At 58.0% G+C, this 19,703-nt stretch overlaps 1 protein-coding gene across 13 annotated transcripts in view; it reads left to right on the top strand.

The window, feature by feature from the left end:
- The first annotated feature begins 5,752 nt into the window (after window positions 1-5,752).
- ADGRB2 (adhesion G protein-coupled receptor B2) overlaps window positions 5,753-19,703 on the top strand; it is a 37,158-nt gene continuing 23,207 nt past the window's right edge. For 3 of the 13 annotated variants that reach the window (XM_043909567.1, XM_043909566.1, XM_043909562.1), the window contains exons 1-2: window positions 5,762-6,199; window positions 13,073-13,904. In XM_043909567.1, the coding sequence (XP_043765502.1) occupies window positions 13,088-13,904 (817 nt within the window). In that variant the 5' untranslated portion in view covers window positions 5,762-6,199; window positions 13,073-13,087. Of the gene's footprint in view, window positions 6,200-6,298; window positions 6,409-9,085; window positions 9,323-13,072; window positions 13,905-19,703 lie in introns of those variants that run through there. The other 10 variants (XM_043909570.1, XM_043909565.1, XM_043909573.1 and 7 more) reach the window with 8 other exon arrangements.

The following is a 19,703-nucleotide window of genomic DNA, read 5'->3' as shown; positions in this document are numbered from 1 at the left end:
ATGTAGTTTTGTCCTATGTGCGTCTGTGTGTGCGTGTGTATGTTTACAGAGACAAGGATAGCAGAAAAGGAACCAGGTCTTCCAAATAAGGAGAGGAGGTGCTACAGAGACGTGGATCTGGACTCAGTTTCTCTACAGGACTCACACGTGCACACTGTCTTGGTCACACGCTGGCTCCGGCCGCCTCCTTCGCTGCAACGATTTTAGCAGATAAGAACTTCAGCTGGTGTGGGGCAGCGGAGGAGGGCACTGGGAAGGCCTCAAGGTCAGGGCCCCATCCTGTGTCATCTCCATGACCCAGAACCTAGCACAGCCCACAGCCCAGAGTAAGCCTGAAAGGGGCCCATATTCACGCAGATGACACCTCCCTGCATCCGGCACTTTGTCTTTATTGTCTCACGTGACCTTACATCAGTTGTCTTAGGTTAAGATCATTATTTCCATTTTACAGAAAAGAAAACTGAGGCTCGGAGAGCATAAGTGACTTGGACAAGGTCACACAACCAGTGAGGAACAGAGGCAGGAGTCTAGATCTGTGTGATCCAAGGGCCTGATCTCCTTCTGGTTCATCACGTGGGAAACTGTTAAACACTTATTTTATTGGGCAAGCGTTGATCGAAGATCTCATATTGGAAGCTCTTTGAAGGTGGGGTCTATGTTTGTCCTTTCATCACTCACTCCCTCAACATTTATTATCTCCTATGTATCTGGCATCATGCTTTGTGCCAGGAGATCCAATGGTGAATGGATGGACAAGGTCCCTGCCTTTATAGGACTCATAGTCCAGTGGGGAAAACAGATGACATGTGGGGAAACAGACAACATATTTTCAGAGTAATGAGTGCTAGGAAGGAAATACAGCAAGGCAATGGTCTCAAGCGAATGGAGTGGGGTGGACGGGCCAGGAGGCAGGTGGGGGCGGGGAGGGCACCTGCTTTAGAAGTGTCATCATGGAGGCCTCCAGGAGGAGGTGATAATAGAACCATGATCTTCCTGATGAGGAGTCAGTCATGGGAAGTGCTGGGAGGAGGAGAGTTTGGAGTTTTCCAAGAGCAGCAAGGAGACCTGTGTCACCTGAGCTTTCTGTGGGGGTGAGGTAGTGGCTCTGGAGAGGCTTAAGGGCCAGGTCATGCAGGGCCTAGAAGGTCACAGTGCTCAGTGAGGTGGGAAGTCATTGGAGGCTTTAAGAAGGGGTATCCTGATTTACATGTTAAAAAGATGGCTCAAGGACTTCCCTGGAGACCCAATGGTTAAAACTCCATGCTTCCACTGCAGGGTGCATGGGTTCAATCCCTGGTTGGGGAACATGGCCAAAAAAAAAAAAAAAGATGGTTCGGTGAGCTCCAGAAGAATGAGAAGTAGAAGTGGAAACCTGGAAATTAAATAAGAGAGAGTTCAGGTACCAGGTATTGGCAACTTGGACCCTGGTGTTGGCAGTGGGGATGTGAAGAGTGAATAAATAGATTTGAGATATTCTGGGAGGTAGAAGCAATAGGACTTGCTGATGGTCTGTATCTTGATGCCTGAAGTGAAAGTGTTAGCTGTTCAGTTGTATCTGACTCTGCAGCCCCATGGACTGTATGTAGCCTGCCAGCCTCCTCTGTCCATGGATTCCCTAGGCAAGAATACTGGAGTGGGTAGCCATTCCCTTCTCCAGGGGATCTTTCTGACCCAGGGATCAAAGCTGGGTCTCCTGCATTGCAAGCAGATTCTTTACCATCTGAGCCACCAGGGAATAATCCTATCTTGGTACCTAGTACATAGTAAACACTCAATAAATACTTGTTGAATGAGTGAAGGCATCTTCTTCATGCCAGGCTCTTGTCCACATCCTCCAGTATAAGACGTGTGTAAAGATCCCCCAGGACCCTAACATTCTTCTCTATCCTCTGCCCCAGGGCCTAGGGGCCAGAGAATGCAACCCCAAGGGTTGTACACAAACCAGACACTGACCTTCTGGGAAGATTTAGTTGTGTTGTGCTAAGTTGCTTCAGTTGTGTCTGACTCTTTGTGACCCCATGGCCTGTAGCCTGCCAGGCTCCCCTGTCCATGGGATTCTCCAGGCAAGAATACTGGAGTGGTTGCCATTTCCTTCTCCAGGGGATCTTCCCAACCCAGGGATCGAACCTGCATGTCTTACATCTCCTGCATTGGCAGGTGGGTTCTTTACCACCGGCACCACCTGGGATTTAGGTAGGCAGCAACAAATCCTCCCTTTTCTCCCTAACTCATAGTACCAAGAAAATGACAAACATTCAGCCTGGGTTGCCCCAGGATCCTAACTCTTTTGGCATCTGCAGCAGGAGGAATGGGAGCTAGATATGCAGGACATCCTGCAGGCCGAGAGGGCTGGCCCATCCATCTTTTCCAGGATACCCCGCCAGGATCCATGACAGCCAGAACACTGAGGTATTTGTCACATGAGCTCTGGGACAGATCCTGGTAGAAGACTGTCATATAGAAGTGGGTGTCTTTGGGGACATGTTATGAGCTTCTGATAAGTGTCTGAGGTGGGTGTGGGTGTCTGGAAGGAGACTTTGGTACCCAGAATTCTGGGTTGCTGTAGGTGCCTGGCTGGGTGGCAGTGAAGAGCAGAGGCTGAGGGAGGGGTGCTCCTAGGTCCCACTGGCTAGAAGGAAACCTGCCCAGGCTCTGGGCCAAATAAATCATTGGGAAGGGAAGAAGAACATTTTCTCATCTGTTTAAAGGGCAACGAAGCATAGCGGTGGCTAGCCCAGTGGGAGGCAGGGCTGAGACCCAGCGCACAAGGCTGGGGTTGTTCCCCCCTCGACCCACTGTCCCCTCCCGTGCTGTTCCACTAAGGACTATGCTGTCTCTTGCCTGGGCCACTGGTGATCCTTACTGTTAACAAAGATACATATTAATCGGTAATCAAAACTATTTAAAAAAGGCCCTCTTCAGGGGCATAGCTCTTGCTAATCCATGTTTTTTAATCCGAGCTCATTTATACCATTTCACAGATAAGGAAACAGAGGCTCAGAAAGCTGAAGGATTTTCTCAAGGTTCTCCATAGGAGAGCAAGCAGACAGTGTGACTGCTAGGTGCCCTTATGGGATCAGCCCCCTCCATGCCATCAGAGGTCCCAGAAGGGGGGTCCCAATGGGACTAAAGGGCTGGAGTCATTGTCCTTGTCCAGTCTGTGGAGTGGGGACCCATGGGAGATATCTTTTCACCCCCCACAAGCCCTCTGTGCTCAAGCTCTGGCCGATACCCCTTACCGGGCCCAGGTTCTGAGCCAGGTTCCCTGCAGGCCCTCCTGCGGCTAAGACTTGTTGTTCCCACCCCTGCCAGGGCTATCAGAGAAGTAATTTCTCTTCAACCAGCTGGATTTGAATATGGAAACGATTTGTAATTACTCCAAGTCCTCCTGGGTGGCATTATCACCAGAGTGAGTATAGAAGGGCAGGGGCTCCTGGAAAAGGAGGTGGGGAAGCCCCAGTGCAGAGACGCACCTTGAGAGAGCCTTCTGGAGGTTCCACCTAACTCAGCCTGCTTCTGCACAACCCCTGGGAGGTCCTGCTCTCTCCACCCTGCTCCCACAGCCCCTCCTGCCTTGCTGATCTCCCCACCCTGCCCAAATGAACCCCCCAAGTATGGGGTACCATCTCTGCCAGTCTCTCTCTCTGTCTGACCACCTGTCTCTCCTACGGCATGCGTTTTTGTAACTGAAAGAACGGGGTCAAGAACTCTGAGGACTACCAAGGCACAGAGAAACAGACAAAAGCCTGCTGTCTCTCAGGAGCCAGGCCTCCCAATCCCCTGCACCCAGCTGCATCCTAGGGGAAGGGGGAGGGCCTCAGGGATCCAGCTGCATCACATCTGCAAGAGACCTTCCCCGCGTTTCTCTGGGCTCTGGGGCTCTAGTATGCTAATATCATGAATATTCATAGGGAGGAAGGCAGGCTCTGGGTAGGAGTGGAAGGGGCTGGAGCCGTGAAGGACAGGGTCCTTACCTCGTTGTGGGCATCCCACGTCCTGAGGACTCTCTTCATTTGCCCATCTCCTTAAGACCTCAACTCCAGCCACCCCACTGTCCCTCTCAGTGCCCAAGTAAGGAGGCCCAGGATTGCCCACTGTCCTTGGGATTTTTCTCAACACACCATGCAGATGGCAAGGCCCACTTGGGCATAGCTTTCCCCACCGCGGCTGAACCTCCAAACCTAGAGACTTGGGGTGTGCTTGAAGGTGCCCAGTAAGAACCCAGGGCTGCCTGCCGGTGCTAGGGCAAGGCACAGGCCTCCTTGGGCTCTCGTTGGGAGAGGAAAGGTGCCAGCCCTCCTGCCTGCTTCATCCAACCTCATAAATTGCCTTAAGGTGACAGGTGAGATTCCTTCATCACCCCTTATTACCTCCTTCTATTAAAGTCGATAATCTCTCACAATCACTCACAACAAATGTCATGGAGACTGCTGGAGAGGCGAGAGATGGAGGGAAGGAATGAGGGGGGGGGGGGGCTTTTTCTCTGGTACTGACCCCGGGAAGAGGTGGTCTTATCCTGCCCCATATCACAGGAAACACAAATTCAAGGTGCTCCCGTAGAGAGGTGGGGTTGGGATTGGATGGACTGGGGACTTCCTTGCTTCCCAGGTTTGGCCTCCTCCTGGTCAGAGAACCTTCAAAAAGTAGAGTTCCTGAAACCATCCCACCCTCACTGCAAAGCTGCCCCCTGCTGGCTACTCCTCTGACCAGAGCCCTCCGATTAACCTACTTGTCTTTGGCGGAAGTGGTGTGTCCCTGGTCTGCCCACCTTCCTGGTGGCAACAAGCCCAGGCCACAAACCGCCCCACCAGGGCCCGGAGCCATGGGCATCTCCCTGAATGCTGTCTTTACTGTGTGGGCTCTGGCCCCACCCAACTGTTCCTGGGTGCATTGCCAGGATGGGGAGGGGGTGGGCCTGTAGGTTTCTGCTGCTTCTACACAAACAGATGCAACATGGGGGCGCCCCTGGCACATGGAAAGGCACTTGGGGGAATAGACAGGCACTCAGGAAAACATGTAACACACCGCACACGTGTAGCATCCCCGTGCCTAGGGACATGCAACACGGCCCAGTTTACACAGGCGTATGCACCAAACAGCACACTGCAGTGAACATGTGTGGCTCCTACATACAAGTGATGCGCAGCATTCGGCACATATGTGGCACTTGGAAGCGTGCACATCTATAGCGTCCTTACCCACAGGAACAAGCAACATGCATGCAGGACCTGAGCACACACTAACGCACCGTGCATGTGTGTGGCGGTTGCATGCAGAGCCAGGCTACGTTGCAGGGCACACAGGGCACCTGTATGCATAAGCATATGCAAAGTTCAGTGCACAGTGAGGGGCACCTGCACGCACAGGGGTATGCAATTTGCCGTGCACACGGGGAAAGGGGGGTGGGAACGCTTCAGCCCTCAGGGCCCCAGAGACCCTGGTTGCGCGAGATGCCTCGGGCCTGGGGTATCTCCGGAGTGGTGTCGCGGATCGCCTCATCCTGCGGTCCAGGAGGCCGAGGGAGGGGCGGGGGCTTACCCGGGGCTTCTCCCGCGCCGGCGCCGGGGGCCCAGGGCGGGGAGGGGGAGGGTGCGCTTGGCTCGGCTGGCGCTGCTCCCCCTTTAACAGGAGGCGGCGCGCGTCGCCCCCACCCCCGTCACCCCCCTCCCGCCCCTTCTCCCGCGGCTCCTAGCGCCCAGCCCGGCGCGCGCCCCCTCCCGGGCCCGGCCCGCGCAGGCGCCGCGTCCCGCCTCGGCCGTCACTCGGCCCGGCGCGCGCTGCGGGCAGCGGCCGGAGCGGCCGGAGGAACCCGGTTTGGCGGCGGCGGCGTTCGGAGACCGAGGAGGATGCGGCGCCGGCTTCTAGAGCCCTGGGCTGCGGCCGCCGCCCGCGAATAGGAGGCGGCGCGCAGCGCGGGCGGTGCTCGGGGCGGAGGAGCGGGGAGCCGGGGGGTGGGGGGCGGCGTGGCGAGGAGGCGGCGGCAGGAGCCCGCGCCCGGCCCGGCGCCCGCCCGCCCCGCGCGGCTCCGCGGCGCCTTTTCTGCACCCGCCGCTCGGCGGAGCGGGAGCCTCGGCCCTCCGCGCGGCTGCAGCGAGCTGCCCCGCGCCCGGCCAAGCCCCCGCCTTAGGGATGGCAAACTTGCGCCCCGTGGCCGCCTCCGCCAGCGCCGGCCCCCGCTCCTGCTGCTGACGGCGCCCAGGTGAGTGCTCGGCCCCAGACCGCGCCCGGGCCCGCACTGAGCCCTCCCGGCGCGGTCCGATCTCCTCACCGGCCCGGACTAGGGGCGCTCCCCCAGCCCACCTCTGCCGAATTCTGCCCCGCCCGAACTGAGTTCGTTCAGCATCTATTTACCCACTCGCATCTCTTTGGGAACTTACAAGCCTGGGGCCGAGGTCCCCTTCATCTCCGGTGAGTCCCTTTTCTGTCCCTCCTTACCCATCTCTGCCAAAGCCCCTCGGTCTTGTCCCCCAGCTCTGACCCAGACCTACCCCCATCGTTCCCTCAAGTCTTTTCCCGATCTGATCCTGGATCCGGGGTTGCGCCCCCACCCTTGAATAGAATCCCTCTCTCCAACCTGCAACTCGACTGTGTCTCCCCCGTTAATCCCCCCTCCTCGTCTGGGGCTGAAGCCTGCTCCTCCCCTCCACTTCATCTCTGCACGGAGTCCTTCCTGTCCCCGTCCATGTCTGCCCACAGTTACTGCCTTTCCCCGCACCGGTAACCCCACCATGCTTCCCCCTCTTATTTCTGTCCTGATTGCCCCCCTCCCCCATATCTGCCCGGGCGTCCCGCTATCCCTCACCAATCTCTGCTGCAAGTCCCCTCCCCCTCAGCCTGGACTTGGGGCCGTGTCCCCCATGTCTACTCCGAGCCCCCTCCTCTCCAGCCTGGGATCTCGACTGGCCCCGCATCCCTGCCTCCCTTGTCCATCTTTGGTCAGAGTCTCTCTGTCCATCCCCCATTCCTCTCTTTCCACCCCCAGGGCATAGAGCTGGGCACCAAACGCACCCTCCCGCAGCCCCGGGGGCTGGCACGATGAGGGGGGGGGTGTTGCGGGTTGTAGGCTCTGAAGTTGGCGGCCACTCCCGCAGTCAGCTGGGTCCGAGAGAAGTCCTCCGCGCCACGGCCAGTGCGGAGCGGGCGAAGGGTCTGGTGCCCGCGGGGGGAGGGGCTCCCGGGCCAAGGGATGCTGCCTGCCTGCCCGCCTCGCCAGCTGCCGGCCGGGCCCCTGGGTGTCCTCTGGCGCCCCCTGCCCGCAGTCCTGGACCCGCCGCCCCTTTTCCTCCCGCGGGCAACCCCAGGTTTCCGCAGCCCGAGCATCAGCGGTGGCTGCGGGACTGGCGCTGGGAAGTCCCTGAGGAGAGGAGATTGGTGGGCGAGGCTGGGTGCTCCCTCGTGCTAGCAGTGCGGGAACAGTCCTGGTTGTCTGGCCATATGCTCTGGGGATGGGGTGTGGGGTGGGCAGGAGGGCTTATCCCAGGAGCCCTGTGAGCCCCCAGGTACAGACCAGCAGGACTGGCCCCTGGATTTGAGGCGGTCTGGTTAGGATTGTTTGGGCTTGGGCAGGTGTCCCCGGAGAGCCTCTGCCTGTCTACCCCATGGCAGTACCCACTAGATAGGGATGGGGGCAAAAGTGGGCTCTGGCTTGGGCATGAAGTAGGCAGTGGGGGAATCCACTTGGCCCTGCCTGGGACAGAAAGGGGACCTAGGGAGCATCCCTAAAGCTGCCACAGGGGTGAGGGTCAGTGTGGACCCTGCAGGGTATGCCCTAGTTGGGTGGGGGCCTTGAGGGAGGGTCTTCCTTGGACCAAGATTGACAGATTTCTCCGCTCTTCTTCCCTTGTCTGCCTTCTCCTCCCCTTTTCTTTCCCCCTCCCCCATCACTCTTTAGAAGGAGCTAGGTTCAGTCTGCGGTGGGTGTGTGTGGCAGGCATTTCTCTAACCCACGGTGAGGTCCCAGCTAGTCCCTGCCCTCTTCCCTCTCTCCCAACCTCCAGGAAATGGAGCTGAGTAAGTAGTTAGAAACTCAGCTTTTGGTTGGATAACCTGGGTTCAAAACTGTGTGACCTGGGCAAGCTATATAACCTTTTTGAGTCTCAGTTGGCCCTCCATAAAATGGGTCAGTGATATATCTAATGGTATATCTAATGGTATCTAATGGTATTAGGTAGTTTGTATAGAGAGTCTAGCACCTAATAATGCTTGACAATGATAGGTGTGTTGGGCTATTTCCTCTTCAAGGCCAAAGTCAAGCCCCTCTCCACTCCACACCACTCCTTATCCCAGAGGAGAAAGGCAGGACAAGTTCTGTGACACTGTTCCAGCCTCCAGGATAATAAAGCCAGAAAACAGCTCCAGGGCCCATCATGATGGGTCCAGGGAGCCAGTGACCATTAGTCTCCCCAACTACTCACCCATCCTTCAACATCCCCGCTAGACTCCTGTGTGATCAGAGGGGCATCCGTGAAAAGCCAAGGCCTCTGAAATACTGGCTCAAGTGCAGAGGCTGGGGAGGTGGAGGAACCCCAGCCAAGGTCCCCCAAGTTAGGCTGCCTCTTAGTGGGGGCTCATGCAGGGAATCAGTCCCAGAGGAGCAAATGGGGGCACAGAAGAGCCACTACCTACCCCCCTCGGGAGGAGAGATATCATCAGGAACTTTCCAGGGCAGTTAGTGCTCTAGGTCAGAGTTAGGGGGCAACTTGGCTAGAGGGCCCCCAAGAGCTGGAAGAAACCTGGCTTTGGCGGGCAAGAGGGGGAGAGAGAAGGCTCGAACCCATGACGTTCTGCTGGGCCGGAAGCCCTCTGGGCAGCGTGGCTGGGTCTGGGGCCCACCGGGGAGTCGTAGCCTCCTGCCTGCCCGGGCAGCCCTGACATTGGGGAACAAAAGCTTTCGGTTCCTGTAGCAACGGCGGCTCCAGCTGCTGCAAAGTTCCGGGAGGCGGGCGGAGGGCGGCTGAGTCACCGACCCCTCCCCCGCCGCCTGCACGGCACCGCCCCCGCCCCCCGCCCGGGGGCCTAGGGGACCGCATCCTAGCGGTGTGCGGGAGGGCCCTGGAGCCCCCGCGTCCTCAGACACTCTGCCCGCCGAAGAGGGAGGGGCGGCACTGGGGAGGGTCGCCCCTCCCCTGTGTCTGGCCCGTCGGCTCTCGAGGCTGGATGGAGGGTGGGTGCCCTCCCGGGTGCCAGAGCTCCGCGAGAGGGGTCCTTGAAGACCCAGACCCAGGCCGGGGCCAGGGCGGGGGACCTCGAGGCGCTGCGTGGGGGTCGCCGCCCGCGTGTCGGCCAGGGCTCGGCCGCGCAGCGAGCGCCCGGGAGGCGGAGGGTGAGTGACGGGCAGGCGAATTGGAGCTGCCAGGTGGATAAACGCGACGGATGTGCGCGCGGACGCGCCCCTCCCCCATCCGCCGCCCCTCCCCCGCCCGCGGCCCGGGGCAGCTGGCTCCCACCACCAAGCGCCCCTGCTTCCAGCCGTCGGGAGGCTAGGGGTCGATCCCAGGGATCCCGGAGACCCAGCTCTTTGCCCTGAGATGCCCCTCCCCGCCGCGCTACCCACCATGCCCCCTCCCGCTCCAGTCTGATCTTGGTCCTTCCAGCTGCTGGAAAAGCCACGGATTCCCTCACTGGTGCAGAAGGGACGCCCAGGCCTGGGGGGTCAGGGAGGAAGCGGGCCTGAGTGTGCTTGGCGAGAGGGTGGGATTCTCACGTTTGAGGGCGGCAGAGGGGCACGCCGGTGAAGGGAGCCTGTGGCTGGAGGAGGGGGTCCCTGAAACTGAAATGACTCCAACCAGCTCCTCACCCCTCTCAGCCCAGAGAGGTCTTGAGGGAGGTGGCCTTCAGATTATCCTCTCCGTTAACCTCTGGACCCAGGAAGTTCTTCCTCTGATCTGACCTCCATACCCCTCCTGTCCAGCTCTGTGCATGGAAGGTTTGGTGGTCTTCCTGGACTTGCAGGTGACAAAGCTACCCTGAAGTTTAACCCAAAGAGCCTTCAGAGGCAGCGACCGCACCCTCAGCAAGAAAGAGGAGAGACTGAGGTTCTGAGAAGGGGGGTAAAGGGGAAAAGATGGTGTGAGGGGTCTCCCCTACAGACTAGCTCCGAGTTGGAAATCCCAGAGCAGGGATTGGGTCTCTGCTCCACAGAGGGAGAAACTGAGGCTCAGGGAGACTACTCACAGCTGGTGACCATCTGAGCTGCCTGTGAGGCAGGGGTCCTCCTAGGTCCCTTCCCAGGAGAGGCAATCTCTGACCCAGCTTAGAATTGGGCTCCTGGCCTTGTTTTGTGGGTGGGGAGTGATATAAAGAGGGACCCCCTAAAAGGTCTTACGTCACTGCAGGAACAACAAGGGTACACACCCAGGGTGAAATGCCAGAATTGATGTGAGGGGAGGTGTCTGAAGGAGACTGGCTGGTGGAGGGGGCTTGGGCAGGGTTTAGAGGTGGCTCAGTTCTGGAGAAGCCAGGCTGTGGCTCTGAAGGATAAGAGACCTAGTGCGTTTTGGCAAGTTGGAGCCTACAGAGTCTGCGGGAGCTGGGGAGTCTCAGGAGGTGGGGCTGGAGGCCTGAGCCGCTGTTTCAGGAACACCAAGGAAGGAGCAGCAGGTCAGATACTGCGTGCTACTTAGCTGTCATAGGCTGAGCTTCAAAGAACCAAACACCTGTGTGTGTGTTCACAGTAGAGAGTACATTTGCCTCTCTCTGCATGTGTATGAGTGTCTGGCTCTTGACAGCCTTGTACATGTGAGTGTGTGTGCCTCGTGTGCATTGAGTTCACTCATCTGGGGCTTACGCTGATCTCTGTGCATGTGTTATCTTTTCACATGCAGAATGCCTGGCTAGACATGTGTCTGTGCATCCATGCTTTTGTGTGCATGTCTGCAGGGCACAGGGGTGTTGGTGAGTTTGTGCGTGGAGATTCCCTGATCTGCTCTCAGTGGGGGAGACAAGGCCAGTTATAATGAGCCCCCTCCTCCCCTCTACTGAACTGCAGCCATGGCCTGAATTTTGCAGCCTGCTTAAAAATAATTGGGGGCAGCGGGGGGATTGGATGTCACTCATTGTCAGCCGCTGGCTTTTGCTGGTGCCTGGTGCCGCAGCAGGCTGGCTGGGCTGGACGATTGGTTTGGGACAGGCATGATGTGAAGCGAGAAGGCCAGGGGTCTGGTCCCTTTTCTAGCTCTGGGGGCAGGTGGAGTAGAAGCACAGCCTATCCTGGCTTCTGCTGAATAAATCCAGATGGGTCTTTGGAGGAGGGTTGGGGCGGTTCCTCCTGAATCAGTGCTCCTGCCTGGAACCTGCTTCCCCTCCCGTCTGTGGCCCAGGATGGGCAAGTGTGTGTCTGTGGTCGGGGCCTGGGGCCTGGCTCAGAGTGGTAGCATATGGGATCTGGGGCAGTGAGGTGTTCCCTGGAGGCTGCACAGTGTTTGGAGTTCTGGGGTTCTAATTCCTCTCCATTGCCCCCCGCCCCCTCACCGCCTCTAGCCTCTATCTAGACCCCTGAACACCCACAGCTCCCTGGGGGAGCAGCTGTGTCCTGGGACAGCCTAGCCACACCCTGTGAGTTATCCTAGGTTTGTGTAGGGCTTGGGCCTGAAGCCTGAGTAGCAGGGAAGGGGACAGAGCAGGAGGCTACAGGTGGATGTGGGAGAAACCCGGCTGGGGTCTTGGGTCCTGGACTCCGGTCTCAGCCAGGCTTCTTTGGGAGTGATCTTGCGCACACTGCCTCCCTTCTCGGAGCCTCATCTTTTCTCCTCTAATGTGGAACAACCAGGCTCTAGGGGCCCATCCAGTGCTGTGAGCTATGCTTCGGGCATGGAGGAGGGAGGCAGTGTGGATCCCTTCTGGGGGCAGGGCTGGAAGTGGGTCTCAGGCAGCCCAGGCGCAGCTCTCTGCCATCTGGACAGCTGGGGTGGAGGCCGTGCGCAGTGGCTCTGGCTGATCTGGCAGGTGAGAGACACCTGCAGCACCCCCACATCCCTTGTCCACAAGGGGGTGACTGTTTGTGTGCCCATCAACTCGGGTCCTAGTTACCTGCCCATGCCCTGAGTCCATTCACAGCTGCTGGGAGCTCAGCTTAGTGCTTTGGGGGGAGGTGGAAATCAACGAACTCTGGTCTCCCCTCCTTGAGCTTGAAGGCTCAGGAGACGAGCAAGCTAGCCCTAGGGAGACAGCAGGGGACAGTGGTCACAACTGGATGACACAGACTTTCAGGAAAGGGCTGTGGCAGCTAAGAGCAGGGAGACAGCTCCGTGGCCTCCCTGAGCCAGGCCCTAGCAGGCCAGGAGCCAGGCCTTGGAGGATAAGCCCTTGGAGGGGAAGAGGAGTCAGAGTGGAACAGTGCACCCATTTTGCAGATGCCTCTCCCCCTGGTTTCCAGCAGGAAGTTCACACAGCGGTAGTCATGACTTTCATGCCTGCGATGCCCTCCCATGGGCACGGCTCAGGCGGTGCTCAGTCCCTGGCACACGGGCGGTAACTCCTCCCGTTTGTCTCCCACTCAGTAAAGCAGAGTGAGTGAGAGTGACATTGTTCCGGGAATAACCTTGATTTGCTCTGATTTATAAAAAAGCAAATCGTTGTCAAACATCGCTACTTTGACAATGACTGCTGGATTATGTGTGACGCGCCTCACAGCCGATCACGACACACTGCGACTCTGAGCAGCGCCGTGCTGGAGAATAATACAAGCTGGGTGGCGGGGCTGGGGCTGGGGCTGGACCTAAACATCAGCTGAGATGCTGGCGGTGGGTGGGACTGATGGAGGAATGGTATAGTCATAGTCACAACTAAGGTTTCTTAGAGACTTAGGAGATTCCAGACCCTCTCCTGCGTGCCTCTGTTTAGGAAGTCAGGGAACTGGGACTCAGAGAGGTCAAGTCCGTTGGCTTAAGATCACACAGGTGGACCTGGGTGACTTAAGAGAAGTCAAGTCCGTTCTTAAGATCACACAGGTGGACCTGGGTGACTTAAAAGAACCTAGTCTGCGCCACGAGGCTACAACCTGCAGCGGGCCACAGGGGAGTCAGCGCCCACGCTGGCTGTGTTCGGGGCCACTGACCACTGTCTCTCTCCACAGGGCAAGGGACATAGGATGACCCCAGCCTGTCCCCTCTTACTATCTGTGATTCTGTCCCTGCGCCTGGCCGCCGCCTTCGACCCCGCCCCCAGCGCCTGCTCCGCCCTGGCCTCAGGGGTGCTCTACGGGGCCTTCTCACTGCAGGACCTCTTTCCTACCATCGCCTCGGGCTGCTCCTGGACTCTGGAGAACCCAGACCCGACCAAGTACTCCCTCTACCTGCGCTTCAACCGCCAGGAGCAGGTGTGCACCCACTTTGCCCCTCGCCTGCTGCCCCTGGACCACTACCTGGTCAACTTTACCTGCCTGCGGCCCAGCCCCGAGGAGGCAGAGGCCCAGGCGGGGTCGGAGCTGGGGCGGCCCGAGGAGGAGGAGAAGGAGAAGGAGGAGGAGGAAGCCGCGGGTTTGGAGCTCTGCGGTGGCTCTGGCCCCTTCACCTTCCTGCACTTCGACAAGAACTTCGTGCAGCTGTGCCTATCGGCCGAGCCCTCCGAGGCCCCGCGCCTGCTGGCGCCCGCGGCCCTGGCCTTCCGCTTCGTCGAGGTCTTGCTCATCAACAACAACAACTCCAGCCAGTTCACCTGCGGGGTCCTCTGCCGCTGGAGTGAGGAGTGCAGCCGCGCGGCCGGCAGGGCCTGTGGCTTCGCCCAACCGGGCTGCAGCTGCCCCGGTGAGGCAGGGGCCGGCCCCGCCACCACCACCACGCCTCCGGGTCCTCCTGCTGCCCACACCCTGTCCAATGCCCTGGTGCCCGGGGGCCCCGCCCCACCTGCCGAGGCTGACTTGCACTCGGGGAGCAGCAATGACTTGTTCACCACGGAGATGAGATATGGTGAGTCTGAGCAGGGCCCAGGTGGGGCGGGAGTGTCCGGAGGATTGATGGTGCCCATCTCAGCAGATCCTGGGGTGTTCATATGGTTGTTCACCAGTGTCCCTTCTGGGTTCTGCTTTATCCAAGTGTGGGAGTCACCAAAGTGAATTGTGGCGGGGGGTTGCGGCGGTCAGACCTCCCTCTGGAAGAGTTTGCAGTCTGGGTGGATGAATGGGGGCACAGATCAAGCAAAGGAGTGTGATAAACCCAGGGAGGGGACCCCCTAGCTGGGCAGTCAGGGAAGGCTTCCTGAAGGAAGTGATACAGGAGCAGAGATCAAAAGGACAAGTGGAAACAAGCCAAGCCAAAGCAGTGGTGAGGGCATTCCAGGCAGAGAGAGGAGCGTGTACAAAGGCTCAAAGCTGGGAATGACCGTAGCAGGCCTTGGCATTGCAGGCAGACAAGGTTTCCTGGAGGCTGGAGTAGGCAGGGCGCAGGGACATCTTCCTGCCCACACGGGTCAGTGAGTTTTGCCTGTGGCCCCAGGGTCAGGGCAGAGGAAGGAGCAGAAGAATGGGAAGAGGCCTAGCTTCTTCGAGGCTGCCTTGGAGGGCTGGCCTGGCTCAACTCCCAGTGTCCCCTGTCTTCCCCCTTTGGGCCCACGTCTTCTGGGACCAAGGCTGCCAGCTGCTGGAGCTTCCTGCTGAGTGGGCAAAAGCTCTCCGAGCCCTTGAGTCCTGCCTGCTCCCCCTCCCACCCCAGCTCCTGCCGCCACGGCCACCTTCTGCTGACTCTCCTTCCTGCAGCTTCAAGGCCCCGAGACCCTCAGCTGGGTCCTATGTGTCTGCTGAATGGGGCTGGGTCAGGGACTGGCCAGGGGGCCCAGGATGTGGGGGTGGGAGGGAGGCAGATTTGGGATGTGGTTTCTAGCTCTGGTACTAACAGGGAGTTCCCCCACCCCCAACCCTTTCTGGGCTTCAGTTTCCCCATTTGAGATAACAGGTGCTGGCCAACCATCGGGAGGCTTCATGCACTGATGGAAGTCAGAAGGGACCTTCTGGATCAGGCTGAGAACATTGACAGGGAGACAAGGGGTCTCGCGTAAGGGCTGCTGGGAGCATTGGAGGAGTAGGACTGTTCCCGTGCCTGCTTTGGAGACAGAGCCTGGAAGTTGGGAGCTGTCTTTGTTACACTGAGTAGATACTGTTTTACTTACATCAGTGTTTTTGGCTGTAAAATGGGAGATAGCCCTGGTTTAATTAGAGACGGTTTATCATGACAAGGGCCTCTCCCAGGGCTCTGGGGGAGACGCTTCTCAGCCTCCCCCGTGAGACTTCTGGCATCACGCCCATCCATGGCAAGTGCCCAGTGGCCTTGCTCTGGCCTCTCCCCTAGGCCACCTTGGCCTCTCACAGCGGTCGATGAAGCCGTCCGAGTGACAGCCAGGCCGTGGGCAGGCTACAGGCCCTGGAGGCTGGCCTGGGATTTAGTGCCTGCAGGAAGAAATTGAATTTCGCTTCTTTGTCGAACATCAGCGGAGAGCGCCAGGGGTATATCAGGAGGTTTATGGCTCCTCCTGCCTGGCTGCCACCGCCTGTCACTGTATGGGGGCCTCCCCCATTGTGCTCAGCAGAGGGCAGGTTCTTTTGACTGGCTTTCCCTGTGGTCCATAGGCCCAGTGGTCCGCAGTGGATGGAGAGAGGCTCTGCCCTCCTGGGCGGGCACCATCCGGGCAGGCTGCCATGTGGAGCACAGAGCCAGGAGCAGCCAGCTGGGCTTGGCTGAAGCCGGAAGCAGGAGTTGGTTGGTAGCTGGGGTGTCTTTAGGGGTCAGAGGGGGCCGGTGACGGGAAGGGCACCATCGTTCCCACCATTCTCCAAGCCTCCGCAGGGTCCTCTAGGACTAAGGATGGCTGGAGATTGGATGCTGGTTGTTTCTGGGCATGAAGCCTGGTATCCTCTCTGAGTAGGGAGCCCTGGGCTTCCAGCTCATGCCCCTTGCCCTTCTTGGCGTGTTGCCAGGCTGCTCCATGGGATGGTCTTCAGGCAGGGCTCTGGTAGGGAGTTGTATGGTGGGGGTGGTGATGTGGCATCAGCTCTAAGTGGACTCACAGGCACACTGGTGCCCAGAGCTTGGCTGGCACAGCCCCTTCCTCTCCCTTGGTAGGCAAGAGATTCTTCCTGTTCACCACCTCTTCCCTTGGGCCCACCCTCTCTGGGGCAAGAGATGATGGGCACTTGATTCAGTTTGTTCCATGGGGTGGGGGGCATCTGAGCTGCCCAATGGCAACATCAGGACCTGGAGCGCTCTGTGCCCAGTGGCGGCATCACCTCGGCCAAGTCCCTGGCCTCACCTCCGTGCTTCCCCTCACCTCCTCCCCACTGGGCCAGGTGGGCACTTGGACCAGCTCCAGGAGAACTGGCTGGCACACATGGGGCTGCCAGCTTGAGGACAAGATCGGTGGGATGGTGGCGAACAGAAAGCGTGAGATCCCCGTCCCAGCCCCTCCACCAGGCACCGGGTAAGGGGATCAGTGCTCATTTTCTCTGGGGCCTCCCAGGTAGTTTCAACGCAAGGCCAAGCAGGGTGGAGCTGGGTTGGTACTGGGAGAGCGATGAGGCTGGGAGCGGCGTGGCTGGGCCCGCCTCAGAACCGAGTGCATTTGACAAGAGGGTACAGACGCCTGTTAATTTCACGCAAACTGCCTTTGATAGATCTCTTGTTATTTTTGGTGAGTTGAGCCATAAATTTGTGCCATCTTGCTGCCGCAATCTGTTAAGTGGAGTGGGGGGGAGAGGAAGAAAGGGAAGGCAGGCAGGAAGGAGCTCCACGGAGGACGGGCACGGAGGCTGGCTGAGGCCAGGGCTGGAAGGCGGGGGATAGAGGTGGTACCTGCTGTAGAGCCCAGCTTCGGGGAGCCGGGCATCAGCCCGCAGTTCCTGCCCACTGATCCTCAACTTGAGGTGTGGCTGCGTCAGGAGACGTTTGGGAGAAAGTGTCCTTGCACCCCCTTCCCTCCTTTGCCACACTCCCTGCCTCCCTCCAGGGCCACTGTCCCACCCTTGGCCGGATGCTACTGGCAGACCATTCCCATCATCCAGGCTCCATTCTGGAGGCATAGCCACCAGGTGAGCCTGAAGCCCCCTGAGTGTTGGGCCTGGGGTGGGCAAGAATGGGTTCAGATCCTGCTCTGCCACTGCTGCTGGGTGACTTGGACAAGGCACGCCCTACTGGAGCCTCAGGACCCCCAGTTCTCTATGTGTGTCCCTTCCCTGATTCGGCCCCTGTTATGGCCTAGACTCCTCGGCCTGGCATTCCAGCCCCGCCCCTGATCCAGCTGCCACCTGCTTTCTCTCTAGTTCTCTCTCATGCTTTCAACCTGGGCTCCTACTGGTTCTGGAACCCTCTGCTTTCTGGCTTCCCTGCCTTTGCTTGGGCTGTTTCGCTCACCTGGAATGCCCTTTACCCTGGGTTATCCTTTGCCCCATCCTTCCAAGCACAGCTCAAGTCCTGTCTCCTCCAGGAAGCTGCCCCTTACCTGCCTAACCCAGTCCTAGATTGGCTTTCTCCTCGACAGTCAGGCCCTGCTGTCTTCCTTTGACAAGCCTGGTCTAGTGGCAGGAAGAGGGTCTCTACCTGCCTTTTAGCGTGCAGACATGGAGGAGGCAGGGCCTCTCTCAGCGAGGGTAGTGGACAGACCTAGCACGCGTGGTACGTCTCCTGGAAGATCGTTCCAGCCAGATCTTTGCTGCTGGAAATCTGTATGCTCCCTCATGGGATGGGGAGTGGGACACAGGCCCCCCACCCCCGCCCCAGACATCTCAGAGAGGACCAAGCCCCAGCCCATCCATCACACACGTCTTTGAGTCTTCATCAGAGTGGAGTTTGTGCCAGGCCTTGGAGCGGCTCTGAGTGAATGAGATCCAAGGCGAACTGGACACACCTGCCCTCTGGTGGGAGAGAGTGACCACTAGTTCAATGGTGGTCCAGGCCATCGGCTGAAGTCGCCAAGCCCTAGGTTCAATCCCCGACACCACCACTGACTAGCTGTGTGATCACAGGCGTGTTTCCCCATCCCTGTATCATCACCTATAAAATGGGGAGAGTGGAGCTATTTTAAAGAGTAATGGTGAGGATTAAGCAAGAGAATGTGGGTTAATGCTTAGCACAGTGCCTGGCACGTGGTAGACCCCTAATAAATAGGTGTGTGTTGTCAGGACTTAGTGCAATAGGTATAAATATATGTGCTGGGTGTCGAGGGAGGATAAAGAGTGAAGGATTAAACCACAAAGGGGTGGGAAAGCTGTCTAAAGAAGGTGATTCTAAAAAAAAAAAAAAAAAAAGAAGGTGATTCTGAGTTGGGTTTTGAGGAGTGAATAGGAATTCACTGGCCTATGAATTTTTTTCTTTAAATCAAATGGCTTTTTAAATTTAATATAGTAAAAAGAAATACCATATCATCAATGGAAAAGAAGTATCACTTATCTGAAATAGGAGATAACCGAAGAAAGTAAGAGATTCTAGCTTGACGCTCATCCTTTCTCTCAATTTGTTAGAAAAAGGAACCATCAGGTACTGGGGATGGTGGTAATGTCTCAGAGTGCACAGACACCTTCTTTCTCATGCATTTAGAAGGATTAAAAGTGACATGGGTCATATAATTTATCATCTAGACCAGGACATTTTCGAGGTTATAAATGGGGGGAGGGATATGGTCACTTCCATCAAGGCGGCAGGTCCAAACCGGACTCTCCCCGGCAGATTGGCAAATCGTCACTCTGTGGGAAGGAGACCTGGAGAGGGGCCCAGTGTTATTTCGTGGCACGTTTACGCACCTCCCCAAGTCATAGCCCCGTGCAAGGGGAAGGGCTTTCAAGGTAAAGAAGCTGCCCTTGCTGGGGCATGGTGTGTGAACATGCAGGGGACTGGGGGCTATAGTAGACCAGCCTTTACTAGATGGTAGCCCCAGTGGTGGGAGATGGGGGCCAAGGCTCTGACTGCTGCCCCCAAACACTGGGACCTCATCCTATTGGTGGAGGGCCTTAAGGAAACCAGAAGTTAGATAGCGTGGGGGAAGAGGGATGAGTCAGACGTAGTCCCTGCTCTCGGGGAGCTCCTGGCCACGTGGGGGACGTGGCAGAGACCCAGCTAGCTCTGTCAGGAGGCTGGGCAGATAGGCCAACAGCCTGGGGAGGAAGTTGTTAGAGGGGGACTGGCATTCTGGTGGGGTGTATGTACCCAGTTGCATTGTACTGCAGAGGTAGAGCCTGGAATTTACAAGAGGCACCTTCCTCTGCCCTGGCCTTCCCCCCACACCCTCCCACCCCCAGATCCTCATATACTGCTGGGATGAGGAGCCATGGAGGGACATGACAGAACTGTGTTTCAGGGGGTCAGTCGGTCCTGCTTGGGGCTCTAGGGCCAGTCTCAGGGAGGATGTAGAGAGCCCTGGGAAGGGAGGACTGCTTTGTAAATTGTATTGCTGTCTCCCTGTGGAAGAGATGATTATCATGGTTATTTTTAACACGTTCATGACAAAGGAGGCTGAGGGGGCTGCACTGTGTAGAGTTTGGGGGGCAGGGTCTGTGGAGCGTGGAGTAGCAGGTGTGTGTAGTCCTTCTCAGGTGGCAGAGCGCCTGTGCCCACCCTGCCTGCCAGTACTTGGGGTGAGGCTAGACTGGCCCTGTGTGGTTGGGGTGGAGGAGCCCTCATGAATATTTGGTGTTTGCCGGATGCCTGTCCTGTGTCTGGAAGTTCAGAGCTGAGCCATTTGTGGAAGAAGGTCAAGGTAGATTGAGATCCTCCCTGAGGGCCCAGGAG

Source organism: Cervus elaphus, chromosome 8 (genome assembly GCF_910594005.1).
Source record: "Cervus elaphus chromosome 8, mCerEla1.1, whole genome shotgun sequence".
Classification (NCBI taxonomy): Eukaryota; Metazoa; Chordata; class Mammalia; order Artiodactyla; family Cervidae; genus Cervus; species Cervus elaphus.
This window is presented reverse-complemented; position numbering and strand designations above follow the sequence as displayed.